This window comes from Eucalyptus grandis, chromosome 4 (assembly GCF_016545825.1).
Source record: "Eucalyptus grandis isolate ANBG69807.140 chromosome 4, ASM1654582v1, whole genome shotgun sequence".
Lineage (NCBI taxonomy): Eukaryota > Viridiplantae > Streptophyta > Magnoliopsida > Myrtales > Myrtaceae > Eucalyptus > Eucalyptus grandis.
In genome coordinates, this window is record NC_052615.1 from 23,159,885 (window position 1) to 23,176,823 (window position 16,939).

The window sequence follows — 16,939 nt, forward strand, 5'->3', positions numbered from 1 at the left end:
AAAATTTCTTTAACTCCCCCTCAGCATTCCGAAAACGCTAGAATGCGAATGCTGTTCTGAGGTGCATTGGCTCCAAGGCCATTAAAGCCCATTGGAAATGCAATTGCATTTCTCTAAGGCTCTTCAAAAAATTTGTCAAATGCTATTTGCATTTGTGCAAGGTACTTTAGAGCCCCAAAGCCCATTCCAAATATTGAACCAAATAGGGCACATTTTGTCTTTTTGATGGCAGCAAGCCAGCATCAAGTCTATTAACAACACTAGTATAATGGTGTGTTTGATACGATTTTTCCAAATAAATTATAGATTGAATAATATAAAAAATTATCATAACCCGTAAAATACGGGACTAATATCTGGATAAAGACTCAAATAATTTGGGGGTAAAAGCCACCATAAACCCCAAATCATGCCAACTGCAACACATTTACTCTTACCTTTATATTTAACATTAAAAATCTCAAACTTATACTTACGTGACGCATTTACCCAAACTTGCCAATTGTATCACATTCATCCCAAATTTTTTTCGTGACACTAAAAATCTCAAACTTGTATTCGTGTGACACATTTACCTCCCAAAAAATTGGTGCCATGGAAAAGAGTTTGGAGTCTTTGGTATTTCAAAAAAAAAAAAATGGAGTAGATGTGTCGCATAAATATAAATTTGGGATTTTTGGTATCATAGGAAAAAGTTTGGAGTAAATATGCCATATAAGTAAAAGTCTGGGATTTTTGGTGTCAAAAAATATAATCTAGTATAAATGTGTCACAATTGGTAAAGTTTGAGATTTTTTTATGATTTTTTCTCAATAATATATTCAGGCATTCGGTGAGATGGTATGTTTGACCCACCATGGATATGATACATAAATTAATCATTAAAAGGAAAAACGTAGAGAACGGATTTGTCTATTAAATTGACCAAATCCGTGCGCCTCTTAAATTTGGTCGTGTGATATCTCTGTGTTATATTTCTCTTAAAACTGTCCCAGCTTAGGACGTAGCTATTGTCGCAGCTTTATGCTGTCGACTAGGTTTTTTTTTTTTCCCAGCAGAGGCCATGTTAATTAGGCTTTATCGAACAGCAATTAGGTTTTCTTATATTCATTTGGTCTTTTATAATTATTATCATTGAATTTCAGCGCACTTTTTGTGGTCTGACCGTGGAACCACAGAGCAATCTCAATCAATCTTCGATCATTTGTGGTTCAGATAGGAGTCTTCGTCATAAAAAAGCCATAAATTATGAGCATTTTTAGGGGACTAGTCCTGCATTCGAGGTGGATCATCGTTGGCTAAGAAAGGAAAAAACTTGATCCCGTCAGACGTGCTCTGCAAAACCGGTTTTCTGCTGCAACCGAATGACATCAAAGGAAACTTATGGATGCAAAGTTGATGAAATTCACAATGATTAAGAAAAATACGATGATTAAGGAAAATTGCTGACACACATGTCAAAAAACTCACAAAGTGTAATGAGCAATTAGTTATTTTACTAACAATAGCATAAAATAAATTTCTGTTAATTTAGCTAGATTCCTATTTTTGTGTAATATTACAACCATGGGACTCGGAAAAAGAAGTTATGTCCTTTAAATAAAAATTGCAAAAGAATATTTTATAGATAACTTACTATGAGTGAGGATAATCACCTCACGCTATAGAAAAGTTACAATCCATTAGGTAAGGTAAATTATTTTATTTTTATGAAATATTACAAATCATAAGATCCATAGAACTTATGAAGGCAAAAGGGAAATTATGGATACACGCATCACTTTTGAAGTATCTTTCCTCATGCATTCTAGAATAATAGAGAGTTCAAAGGCATGATTGATAGACCCTTTATTTTCAATACAACATTGGTGTAACGATATTTTGTTCAAATTTCAAATCGGCAAGGGATTAACAAAGAGTGATGCGATATGCTCTTTGAGCTTAGTCTTGGAGTGGGTGTAATGATCTCCGTTGGTGTATAACACATCGATCACCCGTGAGAGATTGAGAATCAGGGTGAGAACCGGCATTGGGCCTGCAGTTGGACGAAGAAACTCTTCATTGATGTCCTTCCATGCATCAACAACTCGTTTCTGGAGTTCCTCCTCAGCGTCTTGCTCCGAGATGCAATTTTCTTTCATCAACAACTCCACCGAAGATGCTACGTGTCCCCTCTTTTGCTCAAACTATATTTCAACAACATTGGCGTGATTAGGTCAACATCATTTTCCGATCGAGTGGTGGTCAATCTAATTTTATTAGAGCATTTGAGGGTGATTATTTTTTTATTATACCTTGTGAGAACTAATGTCATCCATGAACCTACATATGAATTGTGAAGCCCTCAAAATCTTGCAGTCACTAAGCAACCATTCAAAAGCATCTCTTGTAATAACATCGCCCATTCCTACAAGTGCTGTGATCGATAATGCTTCATATCCTGTCGTTAATAATGCAAGGGGCATGTATTCCTCCAGTGTTGGTGTGTAGCTAGAATGGAACCATTTGGCTTCATGAAAGTACCCTTTTGCTTGCTTCTTCATCTAAGAAATTGAACATGAACAAGAACGTTGGGTTCCTAAGAAAAATGAAATTTGTGTTGGATGCATGTAAAATGTGCCAACGATGCTTATGGCTTCTTTTGCATAAGCAAGGCGGTATGATCTTCCTTTTGTGGCCAAATCATTCCCAATTTCATCATAGAGATTGAGAAGCTCCTTATAATGAGCTTGCATGTACTCTGGTAGTCCATCCATTGCATCAACATTCCACCTGAATTCGAGTCCTTAAAATTGACGCACTTACTCTACACATACTTGATCAAATTCAGAAGTTCTAGAAAAAAGAATGCGGATGACGTACTTCTCAATTGCTTCGGTGTAGGTTACAAGTTCCTCCAATGTGCCATAGGCGTCATAAATATCGTCGAGAATGGAAATCAGTCTAGTCACTCTGGTAAGTATATTTCTGGCCATTGCAAACTCCGGTTGGAAATATGCTCCCACCATCCAGAAGAACAACTCCACAATCCTGTCTCTAGCAAATGGGAACTTCCTTGCAACATCTATATTCTTCCACCACCTATATTTATATGAATATGCGCATTATTGGAAGTACATTAGCCTAATAAATTCACATAGTTTAAACTCATCTTTTTGACTTGTAAAGGACTTTCAAAAGCACTATTTAGAAGGATAAATTGAAACCATATAAGTAAACCTTTGGAAAACATAACTAGAAAAAGCGGATGTTGTTAAAACATAATCTAGAAGCTAATTTTAGATTATACTATCATGTAAAGTTAGTTGACCTGGTAATCCCGCCAAGTTCCTTCTGGTGTTGCTCTTGCAGTAAGTTGAAATCTAGTTTAGCCAAGGTGAGCAATACCTCGTCATGTGAAGGCTTTTCTTGGTAGAGTATAATATAATGCCTTGCCTCAAGTCTCGGCAAACCTTTGCGAAGTGGCTGCTTTAGGGTATGACTCACTTGTTTCGCAAGACTAGTGCTTACTTTCCTTTCATCAATTGATTCAAGGTGAGTTATCGCAAAAGGAAGTGCTTCTTCCAAAATAGCATCGCCATGGCACCTTAAATGACAAGCTTCATATAGACTTAGCAATCCGCGCACATCCATGATGAGTGATTTCTTGAAGTTGCCTTCATTGTCCTTAAAATTGTTAAAAACCTCTGTGCGACCAAACAACATGGGAAAAAAATAGGTAATCGATTAGAAATTAGGAAGGCGATACACCTAGCTAATGTCCTAGATTTTCTTTCACTTGTTCTCCTTAGATTTGAATGAGCAATAATAATTCTCCAAAGAAAGAATTTTATGGGAACTTATTGGATTGGCTCACTTAGGTTAAGACTTACCCGATGAAATATTGAAACCTTGTTGTCGCAGCAATCGAAACATAAGAGCAACCATGTGAAGGTCATCTCCCTTAAAATCTCCATGGTCAAGTTGTGAGTAACTTTTGTGGATTCGTTCTAGTTGCTCATCTATTTCTCGTTCAAAATGGTAGTCAATTCCCAAGCGTTGAATTTGATCAATCAAGTGAAGCATTTGTGAAGGCTTATCCATAGCATTAGTCACCATCTTCCTCACCTCTCCTTTCAATTCCTCAACTTGTTCCTCCACTCTTCCGAGGAATTTGAACTCCTGCACATATATAATATGCCATTGTAAATAGAAGCAAGCATGAGATACGTACATTTCAAAAGACTCAAAGGAAAGTAAAGTTACTGTGAAAAATAATAATCATGTTATCTTGGTTACAAACCCATGAAAAGATATGAAAACAAGGCAAATTGTGCATGCTCATTAATACAACGAGCATGTACTTTTAGAAAAGTGATTTAATGATAAAGACCAAATCATTTCATTTTGAAACTTCCAAAGAGACAAAATCTAACATTATTCTCTAAAACTGAATAATCGATGACCAAATCATTCCATTTAGGTGGAGTTATACAATTGATCTTTCTGAAAGAGGGACTGTTGCATACATCGGGTGCATATAATATAGTTTAAACATGACCATGTTTGGCATAATCAAACTCTTGAGTTAGGAAGAAATTAAACGTGACACACAGTGAGGGAACTGCCTAATGCGGCAGACCTAATTCAAATGATTTGGCAGCCAAAACGGTATTGATCAACTTCGTTCATCAAGAGAATGAACTTCACTTCACTAGAAGAAGAAAAACCATGGTATAGCTCTTTCTTTTCTTCGTTGCTACCTTCTTCTTCTTTTTTAATCCAAGTAATGGGTTGGAAGCATGTAAGAACCTATTTTTATTTTCATTTTCCGAGGACACCTGAGAACAACTCCTAGATCGATTAAGGATCACGCGTAGGAAACTGATAGGATAAGATAAGGTAATAGATTGATAGAGAAATTCGTAAACCTAGGTGGGATAGTCGAATCAATAAAGAGGATGGAGATCAAGACAAAAGCCGAATGCCCGAGAAAGCAAAGACAGATTAAAAGTCAAATCCAGTACGATTGTTTATTACTTCTCTTGAATGGACAATTGAATTACGGTGGAAATAATCAAGCCAACCATATAGTCATGCTGCTAAGACTTTGTCCTAAACCAAAGAAACTAGAACGCTGTATCCGCATTCTCTTTCTCCCGCATGGGAAGGCTAAGAGGAAAAAAGTCCACGAGGAAGAAAACTTTTTTCTCACTCAACCCTGGACGAAAGGCTAAGAAATTTTTTTAAATTTTGGCTACGTTTGTATCATCGAAAATTCAATAATAAAGGAAATTATTTTCCATGAAATGGTTAGTTTTCACTTGTTAAGTGGTTTAGGGAAAGCGATTTCTTTCTAGTTAAAGGGAAAATTGTTTTCACTCAATTTAAATTTTTCGTTTTCAATTCATGAAAAATGTTTTTTCATAGATCAATCAGGTTTCCGTCCTCCAAATACTGAAAAGTTGGAAAACATTCTCCCGAAAACAGGCTTTGTTATTTTATTTTTTCGAACTAACAGACCCTTAGATTTCTGACGCTATCAATTATCGCAAACACAAGAAAAATGCAATTGCAAGAAAACAGAGGAAGTAGACATAAAGAAGGATTACTAACCGTTGAGTAGGAGGGGGAAGCGTATTTGATGAAGTGATCGCCCCATACGCTCTCATGATATTCGGCCAACCGGCGTTCGACCCCGCCGCTTCTCCCTTTACTCGGAGAAGAAGATGGAATTGCCGAAACCTGAACCGACATGCTCCCCGCTTGTTTCGTCCTTTGTCTGTGGATGTCGAACGAATACGCGAATTGAAGACTGAGGAGAGGATTTCGCTGTGTTGCAGAACATCAACACTCGATGGGTATTTATAGGCAACATGTTCATAGCCACCTTGTCACTTTTGGACTTATTTTTAGAGCAAACCAATCACATTTTAATGAATATTAACGCGAGTGAAGATTGTTTCGTGGAGAAAAGAAGATATTCTTCTTATTATATAATTGGTCCTGTCCACCCCACCCGTCTTTGTACAACATCTTATATTAGTAAATTTAGATGTAGTAAATATGATTTTATTTTCTATCAGAATGATTCATGAAAACTTATTTCTTATGAACTGATGGATTTTGTGTGCCCATGACTAGATCTAGGGTCCTCTTTCGGGGAATTTGTATACTTCCATTAATGCCGTAGCTCTTTTCAATAGGCTGCTTCTATTCATAAAAATGTACGAAGCATATCATTTTGACGTAAGTTGCCTGCTTGGTGGTTGATTGGCCTTGCTAGGTTCTTGGATTTAGTTGTCTGAGTCACAACAAGATCTTGGGTTCTCTTCCGGGGAATTTGTATATTTTCATATAAACCGAGCAATATTATCTCTTTGTGACAGGTTGAGTCTGTCCATAAAACGTACGGAGCATATCAATTTGACATAAATCGCCTACTTAGAGTGCGTTTGGTAACGTTTCTATTCAAAATTTGTTCCAGGGAACAGAAATAGAAAAAACTATTTCTGTTACGGAGAACAATTTTTGAACAGAAGAACGCGTTTGGTAAACTTGTATAATTTATGTTCCTGAAATAGAAAAAGAATAGAAACACGTTTAGTAAACTTGTATAATTTTTTTGTTTCTTTCAATTTTTTAATATTTTTTAAATTTTTCCTTTTTTTTTTTTTTTTTTTCTTCCTTTTGGCCGGTCGCCAGCCTCGCCTAGCCATGGCAAGGTACGCCGCCCCGGCGATGCTTCAGCGAGGTCGCCGGCCAAAGGAAAAAAAAAAGAAGAAAAGAAAGAAAATGAAAAAATAGGAGAGAGAAAAATATTTCTCAGAAGTGTTCCCGAGACTAAAAAAAATAGATTTTTTGTTTTTGTTCCCCGAAACAAAAGAACAGAAATTGTGTTCTGGGGAACAAAAAAAAGAACACAAACAAACAGGCCCTTATTTGGTAGTCAAATGGCTCTCTAAGATCTTGGATTCAGTTACTGAGTCACGACATTCCTATTTTTGTCCCTTGCATACTAATCTTGTTGTCGGTATTGAGATGATGGAAAACTAATCAATTTATGAAAAAATAATTTTCATGGATGGAAACCAACAAACCTAAATTAGGGGAAGACAACTTCCGCTTTTGACAAGAATGATATCATTTTTCATAAACCATTAAACAAATGAAAATTAGCTATTTTCTTTGAAAATGTTTTTTATGGAAAATATTTTTCTTTATCATGAAGATTTTAGTGAAATAAACACACCCAAAATTGAAAATTTATTTTATCAAAATAGCAAGAAGCAGGACAATAAACATTAGTTGGACTTGTTTTTTATTTTGTGTATTATCATGCCAGCACTAGTGAACAATCTTTCAACGGTTCGATTAAAGAGCTCTCCTACCTTGAATGTGAAGATTTCACCTGTATAAAGTTCACCAACATCAATTTTGTCAATAACATCCATGGACAATCCCTTAATGAAAAATCACTTCCAAAATCAAGGAGTCCAGCGCTCCTATATCTTGCGGTAACTTCATCCTCCTACCAACTACAAAGTGAAATTCTTTTGGTAACAAACAACTGAAATTTAATACACATTAGCCTTACCTAGAGTTCCTAAAGCTAATAACATAATTTACAGTAAGTTATGATGATAAACTATGATATTCGGCTTTAGCCCTTTTTTTCATGGAAAAAGAAAAGGGGACCTCTTGGCACGGACCACAGAGTTCCTAAAACAGTACTAATTTAAAGAAATTTATCTGTACCTTGGTAAGAAAGGAGAGTCCCTAGGAGGGACGGTGTCGTCCTTCAAAGTACTCTTCCCTCTTTTTCTTTTTTATTCTTTCTCAATTTTCTTTTGTCCACTTTTTCCCTTTAGTCTATTTTTTTGTATACCCAAATATTGGTATTGATACAGCTCACAGTTACTTTCACAATCATAACTCATAAGCTCACATATACTATGAGTAAAAAGTATGTCATATCTAATTCCGATTAGAAAGATTGTTAATACGTAATATTACAAGTTTAGCTTAGTCAATTCAACACTCTGAAAAATTACAATAATTATTACCTCTCACTCCCATCGTATTATCAGTGGTTCTACTCATATTCAGGTCGTAATGAAATAAACGAGGCAGTCCACATATCTTTCGCCTTAGTTGGCTCTAATGTAAAAGTAGGCACATACTATGAGTGTCTAAACCGAACTGTAAAATCAAATTGAAACTAAAACCGATCTAAACTGAACCAAGTTTTCATACATTTTCGGTTTGGTTCAGGTTTCAATTTGGATAATGAAAAGAAAAAAATCATGTATCTACACCAGTAATTACGCTTAAAATCCATGAGATGCTTAGGGCATGTTTGGTAAAATTTGTTTCTGTTCCCAAGAACAAAAATTTCTATTCTTTTGTTTCGGGGAACTAAAAAAAGAATAGAAACATGTTTGGTAAAACTTTTGTTCCCGGGAACAAAAAAAATCCGGGAATAGATTTGGAACAGAAACAGGAAGTAGAAAAAAATAACTTCTTGTTCCCGGGAACAATTTCTAAAATCAATTTTTCTCTCTCTTATTTTTTCTTCTTCTCTTTCTTTTCTTCTTCGTCTTCTTCCTTTTGGCTGGTCGCCGATCTTGGCTAGGGTGGGTGCCGGCAACCTGCCAGACGAGGGCTGACAACCTTGCCAGAGCGTCACCAGCCCCTGGAGACGCCGAGCCACACGAGGCTTGTCGGCTCGAGCCTTGCCATGGCTGGGCAAGGCTACGCAAGGCTCAGCCTCGCTAGGGTTGGGCGAGGTCAACCTAGCCCAGATCTAGCGAGGCCGAACTCACCCAACCACTAGTGAGACTTGGCCTTGCTGAGCCACCTCTAGGAAGGTGTCACCTAGCGATGGCCCAGCAAGGCCGAGTCTCACCGATGGCTGGGCGAGCTCGGCCTCGCCAGATCTGGGCGAGGTTGACCTCACCCAACCAAGGCGAGGCCGAGCCTCACACGGCCAGAGTTACTCTTGTTATAAGAGGAAGGAGTCCCTTCAATGTCAGTCAATTTTCCTAAATGTACATATTTTCGATGGTCATGACAGCTTTTTCTTACTTAACTAGATGGCTCGTGCACTATTCTAAACTCATCCTTTGAAATTCAAAATAAAAATAGCTCTTCGCAAGCTTAATTTATTTCTAAAATCAAGGAGTCCCAAGCAGCTCCTATGTCTTGTACAAGGTGACTTCATCCTCTTACCAACTACAAAGTGACCTTCTTTTGGTAACCTAAGAAACACCGACACTCTTCCAAAGTCTTCTTGTTATGTTGAACACTCCGACACGTGTCCGACACTTTCGGACATTCTTAGACACTCCGTCAACACGTGTTGAAAAATCTGACACCTAGTCAACCTTTTTGGCACTCTCCGACACTCGAGTCGGAATTCCGACATGCAGTTTCCAACGTATAATTCTGACACGCTAGATTAATTTTAAAAAATTTCAATAAATGATGAGTCAAAATGTATATATGTGAAAATAATAATAATAAATGGTGAAAGAAGAAAATCCTAACATTCTCTTCTCTCCTGACTCTCACTTTTTGTGATACACAATTCAATCCCAAGTTTTTTTTTTCTCTTCACTTCTGATAAGTCTAATACATGAATCCAAAATGTGAATTGCTTATTTTTTTTCCTACCAAGTTTTATGAATTATTGGAAGGGAGTTCAATTTGTCAAATTGAAACAATGAATTATTTTAATAAATGGTGGATTAATGTTTTTAGTGTAAATTCATTCTAGGCTTTGTTATTATTTATTTATTTGTGAATTTGAATTAAATTAATTTGATTGAAGTAATCATAAAAATGATAATTTATTATCCATACATAAAAATACACATACATTTAATATACAACGAGTCTCAACGTGTTGAAATTTTTTACTTTTTGAAAAACGACGTGTCGGCGTGTCATATCGTGTTGTGTCGTGTCGCGTGTCGCGTGTCGCGTGTCACGTGTCTCCTTTCACATGTGGTACGAAACCAGTTGTAAATTATGTCATTAATTTTTAGGAATTCTAGGTATCACTGTATAACTAATGTTCGTATTAAATGTCGATTGTTGTTACCAACCAAGTAGCAACAACTGACATTTAATAGCATGGGTTAAAAAGAACTCTCTCTTGGAGTTCCTAAAATAGACTAGCGAACTGATCTTAACATGATTATATACATCTATATGTACCATCGTAAGGAAGGAGGGTTCTTAGGAGGGACCACCATACTTCCAAGAACTCTCCCTCCACTCGGTTCTCTTCTTCTCTTAACAATTCTCTCTTCCCACTTTTCCTTTTGTTATTCTTTCTCAACTTTTCATTTGTCCATTTCATCCCTTTTATCCATTTTGCGTACGGTAACATTTCTGTTTTTGAGAATAATTTCTATTCAAAAATAAATTTTATTTCTTTTTCTTATGTGAGTTTTTGAGTAAAAAACGCATTTTGACACAATCTTAAAATTTATATCCTCAGAATAGAAAAATAATAGAAAAACATTTAATATCCTTCCTTCTTCTTTCTTCTCTAATTGGTCGTCAAGCCTTGGTGATGGCCGGCAAGGCTTGACCTCACCAAACTCCAATCTGCCTAGGCGAGGCTCAACATCTCCAAATTTAGACAACATTAAGCTTATTGGCCCTCATCTCTAGCTGGTTGATAGCTATTGCCAATGTTTGGCAACATGCAAGAAAAAGAAAAGGAAGGAAAAAAAAAAAAGAAAATCACATTGTTTTGGAAATTGTTCCCAGGAATAAAAAAGTATTTTTTTTACTTATTATTTTTGTTCAAATGTAATCCTGTCACTGATCTGTTCCATGAAATAAATAAATAAAATTAGTTGATATTATCAAACGAATTTCTATTTTTTCCATTTTTATACTCTTTTTCTATTTCGGGAATGAAAGAACACAAAAATAGGTAACTAGAATAGTAATCAAATAAGCTTTTAATTTATTTCTAAAACCAAGGAGTCTAGAGCAGCTCCGATGTTTTGTTTAGGATGACTTCATCCTCCTACCAACTAGAAGTGACATTCTTTTGGTAACAACAACCAACGATCAATACAAACATTAGTTATATAGTCTTACCTAGAGTTCCTAAAAATTAATGACATAATTTACAACTAGTTCCTTACCACACGTGAAAGGAGAGTTCATGGTAATGCACGTGGGTTAAAAAGTCCTCTCCTGGAGTTCCCAAAAACTCTGCCTCCATTCGGCTGTCTTCTCCTCTCGACAATTCTCTCTTCCCTCTTTTCCTTTTTATTTTTTTAAAATTCTTTCTCAATTTTCTTTTGTCCACTTTGTCCATTTAGTCTATTTCTTTTTGTGAATTTGAAAATACTGGTATTGATTCAACTTACAGATATTTTCAGATTCATAACTCAAAAGCTCACATATACTATAATATGAGTAAAAAAATCTGGCATATCTAATTTCAATTAAAAAGATTTTTAACACATAAATTTACAAGTTTAACATAGTCGATTCAACAAACTGATAAATTACATACAATTATGGTCTTGCTCTGGCACCCACAATATTAGTAGTTATAAATAATCGGGGATGCTACGCAATTCAGTTCCTAAAGAAATAAATGAGATAGTCCAAATATCTTTCGTATCGGTTCAATCTAAAGTGAAAGTAGACAAACATGGGATTATAGATAAAGAATTATTTTTACAAATCCCCATAAATACATAGAAAAATCATGAGATAATTTTAAAAAAATTTCTTCATCGATAACATAAAAGAAAGGCCAGATGGTTTTGAGACTATCAAATTTAACAAGCCCTACGACCTTAAATTTGACGCACGGTGGTTAGAGAGATACAAAAGTTTGTGAGCCGCCTTTCCTTGATTTAATCGAATATACATCAACCGAATTTCAAGTGGGGATTAGAGTACCTGCTAAGATTAGATGATCCTAAGATGATCCAAAAAAAATTTACATCATTTTCATTGATGTGCTCATCGACAATCGCTCTATTGGAGATAATGAGTCTCTTGAACTTGCAAAATAAAAATTATGCACAAGAGGGTTAGATTTAAATTGATTGAGAATTGTAAAGTTCCTTCAAGCCATATGATGGTACGGGAAAATTGTTGAAAATAGTAGTCGTAATTGATAAATATTAGTAATTACATACACCTGAAAGCCTAGGAGAAGCGACAGGGATTTTACTTTGCTCTTCACTCTTTCGTTTTTCCTTTTTTAAGTTTGAATTTTTTTGGTAAAATAATATTTAAAGTTTGACTTTCATGTAATAAGGAGCACTTTCCACCCTTAAGAAATCCAGTGATTAACATGTAAAGTTATCCAGCGTTTTATTTTTATTTTTATTTTTTATTTTTGGTAAAGTCCAGCGTTTTATTTTAGAACCTTCTGGAGTGGATTTTTTTTTATTTTAAAAAAAATCTGGAGGGAAGGCAAAAGAAATATTTAATTTTTTTTTATAACCCATGCTATAATTAACGCAACACAGACAAACTAAGCTATAAGGTGGTAAACTGAAAGCAAACGCTTCATCAAGAAACTCTTTTCCATCGACAACCTTCAATTTTTTACCAGCTTCCAAAAGGAATTTGTAGTTTTTGTGACATTGATGGTTTTTGTGTTTCACGAAAGCTTCCATCGTGGCCAAATCTAGCTTTTTTTAGTCACACTCATTAATAAGATAATAAAGACCGTTGAGCATGGTAGTCCAGTGATAATAGGGTCATATTATATTTTATGATGTCATAGTTCGAACAATGCCTCCCAATAGTTGGCCTATCTAGAAAGTCCTAAACTAATTGTACAATAGCCAATTTAGTCGTAGACCTTTTAATTTTTCCAATTTAGTTTTAAATCTATGAGTTAATGACACAAAAAAATTCTAAAGTAATATACATGTGACATATTTATCTTAAACTAATTTTTTTACCACTAAAAATCTCAAACAGTTACACCAGTAATAAATTTATCCTCCATTAGTTTCCGTTAAATTCTACAATCAAATTGTTCAGTTGGATGACACGTAACAATTACCAGTTTGTGGTTTTTTTCTATATTAATCTAATTTAACAGAAATTAATCCAAGGTAAATTTGTAACAAACACAACAATCTGAAATTTTTTGTGGTTAAAAAATTAGTTTGAGGATAATTTGTCATTGATGTACTAATTTGAGATTTTTTATGGTATTATCTCTAAATCTTTTAATAATATGCCAATTTAGTCCTAATTTTTTTTACTATTTGCCAAAATAGTCCTTCTGACCAATTGTCCAAATAAAAAGTTTAGGACTAATCGGCAAACTTTCAAAAAGCTTAGGACTAAATTGATACGATTAAAAAGTTCAGGACTAAATTGTCAAATTATCAAAAGATTTAGGATTAAATTGACACAAGTGAAAGGTTTAAGACTGAATTAACCATTGTATAATAGGTTTAGAACCTTTTAGAGAATAATCCTACAGCAATTCGTGTTCTAGGATATTGCCACTAGTGATTATCTTGACATATCTGGTGCTGGATGTGAATAACTTTTCTGCTTTATAAGTTCATGCAAGATGTTATTGATTCTCATAGAACAGAATGAGGAATCCCTTCAAATTCCGGCGTTTGTTGCATGATTTGTCAATTAACCATTTAGCACGATATGCATGGTACCGGAAAATCTGCTTTCTACATTACGGCGCCAGCAGACCTTAAAGAAACAATTATGCCTTTCTTATGGCTGGTGGAAGCGGAGTGCAGAATACATCCTTAGGGACGGCTCCCACCAAAGGCGTCGTCCTGGTGTTTGCTTCAGGACGGAAGATATCAGTTAGTGCTTTGACCTATCAGCAAAATATTATAATAAAGTAATACTCTTTCCTATATCTTTCCTGTGAGAATTACGCATATGATGCAAAGAGAGAACAACAATGACAAGGATACCCCAAGTTTCCCTGAAAATCATGTTTTGATTGTCGAGACAAGACTGCATTTTGTTGTTTGAATATATTTTCAAATGTCTCGTATTCTTTGGCATATGAGTTTGTTTGCAAGGATGGATTTGGGGGGAGCTGGGGGAAAGCCTTGCCCCTCCAAACATCTCTGCGTCCGTCTCCTTTATTTGGACCACATGTGGTTTTTCTCTACCAAACTTAGCTTTTGAGTAGGAATTATTGCGTTGGACGAGTTAGGCCGGTATCAAAAAAATCCACTATTTTTAGCCGAATTGACCGATTTACCCCTATAAACTGACAGGGTCAAAGCACTAACCGACATCTTTCGTTGGATCCGTAGCCAACATCTTAGCCCCCGTCTCTCCCGTATATTCTGCAACTTACTCCCAATAATATTAACCAAATCCATTTTTCTCTGAAACAACTAAGAAGTCATCTCTTTTGGCAAATTTGAGAATATGATTCTCCAATGAAGTCGCTTTATCATCCATGGTAATGAAAGGGGAAAAATCAAACTATTGAGTAGCTTTATGTGCACACAAATTATATTACACAACTCCTTTAGAAAGCGACTTCCCTTCAAGCCTCAAATCTAGGAGTGTCGTTGTTGTTCCTTTTTTTTTTATTTTTTTCCTAAAGTGGCGAATGGCTCAACTCTTTGGATGTAATGTAGAGTCCTCCAGGGTAAGGTTAACCCTAGCCAAATGCTCAATCCATGGCATCCGATGTTGATGTCTTGTGATCTTTCGACGATAGATTTGTGAAGGCAATTTAGTCAACCTAACTAACAAGTCGTGGAAGTAGAATCGCTATAAACAAATTATAGCACGTTTAGCAAGGTCGATATATCTCTTGAAGCAGTGAAGTCTGCACTATTCTCAATAAATGAAGCAGAGATATCGAAAAGCGAATGACCTACAAGGTAACAGTTCAATTATAGATAATTTTAGCTGGCAATCGTTGATGTTGTTGTTTATATCGATTATTCAACGTAGTACAATTGATGTTAATGTAAATAATTTTTTAAAATTTTTTAAGCCTTTTTCTTTTCTTTTCTTTTCTTTTCTTTTGGATGTGTTGCCGACCATCGCCACATTTCGGTAATAAAGAAAGGAAACAGAAGGAAAGAAAATAAAAAATAAGTCATCAAAAATTCATCAAATTGTAAAAGAAATTATAAAGATTGTCTACGTCAGTGTCAATGATCCTGCCATATCACATGAGACGGTCAATATTTATGTCAGCGATTTTAAGTTAAAATTGGGCAGAAAGATTACATTATCTTACCGTCAAAAAGTTTTAAAATAATTTGATTAAATTGACATGTTTAAAACCAAATTGACGCTTATGTTATAGGTTCAGGACCTCTTCAATAATTATCCTAAAAATTGGATATAAGCAATATGAGAATTTTTTTTATCCAATCCTATTCTATTGCATCTGATTTGGTTCCTTGACGACCAAACAAAAGGTGAGCTGTTGTCGATGAACCGACATTTTATCCCCATCTGCATTGCTTACTTTATTTCTGATCAGACGTGAGAAAGAAGGAAAAAACACAAGACTACCTGTGTCAACCATGGGGGAGGAGCAAACGCCATGGTCACCTTCTTCGGTTCATAAGCTCTGATTCTGAGCAGTGTTGGGATTTACTAAATTGAGTTCCCCAGGGTGGTCGAGTTTAGGTAAATCCACTCATGAAATACCTTATTAAGCTCATTCATGCGTTAAGCTGGCATTGTGCTTGGGCTCAAGTGGACGTGATTAGAATCTAATTGCCACTTGTTTATGGCAGTGAGGGTAATGTGGAGTTACTCACAAAATTCATCTTAAAGTGTGCTTGCTTAAAAAACGTTTCATAGTAAAAGAAAATACTTTTTAAAAAATTATTTTTCCGAAAAATGCTTTCCCCTTTTCATGTTAATGATTTATTCCTCTAACTTTAAGTATGCATATTTTCTTCGACCATAAATGATTTTTTATTAACCAATCATTTTGGGGAAAAGTATCAAAAAGATCATAAACATATTACAATTGTATCAATTTAGTCCTAAATATTTTTACAATTTACCAATTAAGTCCTTGTAACCAATTTTGGCTAGAAATTGCCAACATGGACACCAAATGTCTTATGCGGCACAATCGACGTTGGTATGAATTTACAAGTTTAAAAAAAAAAATTGAATTTTTTATTCTTTTTATTTTTTTTCCTTTCATTTCGACCCTTGCTAAACACTAGGCAAGGGCCAGCATGCCCTCGCCAGCCATTGGTAAGATTGAAATAGACCATCTCACCAGTATGCTTACCGCATTAAGGATTGAATTGGAAATTATCCAGAAAATTAGAATTCTGCAAGAATCCGACCCAGAAATTGTGAAATTACGAAATAGAGTGTCTTTAGGAAAAAGACCAGAATTTCAAGTCTCTGAGGATGGAATAGTAAGATGCCAGGGACGACTATGTGTTCCCGACAATGAAGAAGTAAAAAGGGAAATCATGTCGGAAGCACATAGTAGTAATTATAGTATTCATCCAGGTAGTACAAAAATGTACTGAAATTTACGCCAACGGTACTGGTGGAATGGCATGAAAGTGGATATAGCTAAGCACGTCTCTCGGTGTTTGACTTGCCAGCAAGTGAAAGCAGAACACTGCAAACCTGCAGGGTTGTTGAGACCATTAGACATACCAGAGTGAAAATGAGATCATGTGATGATGGATTTTCGTGCAAGGATTATCAAGGATGTCAAGTGGTCACGACTTTATCTGGGTGATAGTAGATCGCCTGACTAAGTCTACCCATTTTCTAGCAATCTATGTAGACTATCCGATGGATAAATATGCTACGATATATGTAAGCCAAATAGTATGCTTACATGGTATTCCTGTAACTATTACGTCGGATTGAGACTCGAGATTTACTTCAAACCTTTGGCGAAGTCTTCAAACCGCCTTAGGGACTAAGCTCCAATTCAATACTGCTTTTCATCCGC

General features: G+C 35.5%; 1 protein-coding gene across 1 annotated transcript; it reads right to left on the bottom strand.

The window, feature by feature from the left end:
• Positions 1-1,744: 1,744 nt before the first annotated feature.
• On the bottom strand, positions 1,745-5,803 carry LOC108958990 ((-)-germacrene D synthase). The gene is made up of 7 exons (XM_039310632.1): positions 5,596-5,803; positions 3,873-4,161; positions 3,311-3,686; positions 2,863-3,081; positions 2,634-2,772; positions 2,295-2,543; positions 1,745-2,186 (listed from the first exon to the last, which is right to left on the bottom strand). The coding sequence occupies exons 1-7, from the start codon at positions 5,734-5,736 to the stop codon at positions 1,893-1,895; spliced, it is 1,707 nt and encodes a 568-aa protein (XP_039166566.1). The 5' UTR covers positions 5,737-5,803; the 3' UTR covers positions 1,745-1,892.
• Positions 5,804-16,939: the final 11,136 nt, after the last annotated feature.

Coding starts and splice junctions, on each gene's coding strand:
- LOC108958990 (XM_039310632.1), bottom strand. CDS start 5,736: ATGTCGGTTCAGGTTTCGGCAATTCCATCTTCTTCTCCGAGTAAAGGG. Junction 3,687..3,872: donor AGGTTTCAATATTTCATCGG/GTAAGTCTTAAC, acceptor TTGGTCGCACAG/AGGTTTTTAACAATTTTAAG. Junction 2,544..2,633: donor TTGCTTATGCAAAAGAAGCC/ATAAGCATCGTT, acceptor TCAATTTCTTAG/ATGAAGAAGCAAGCAAAAGG.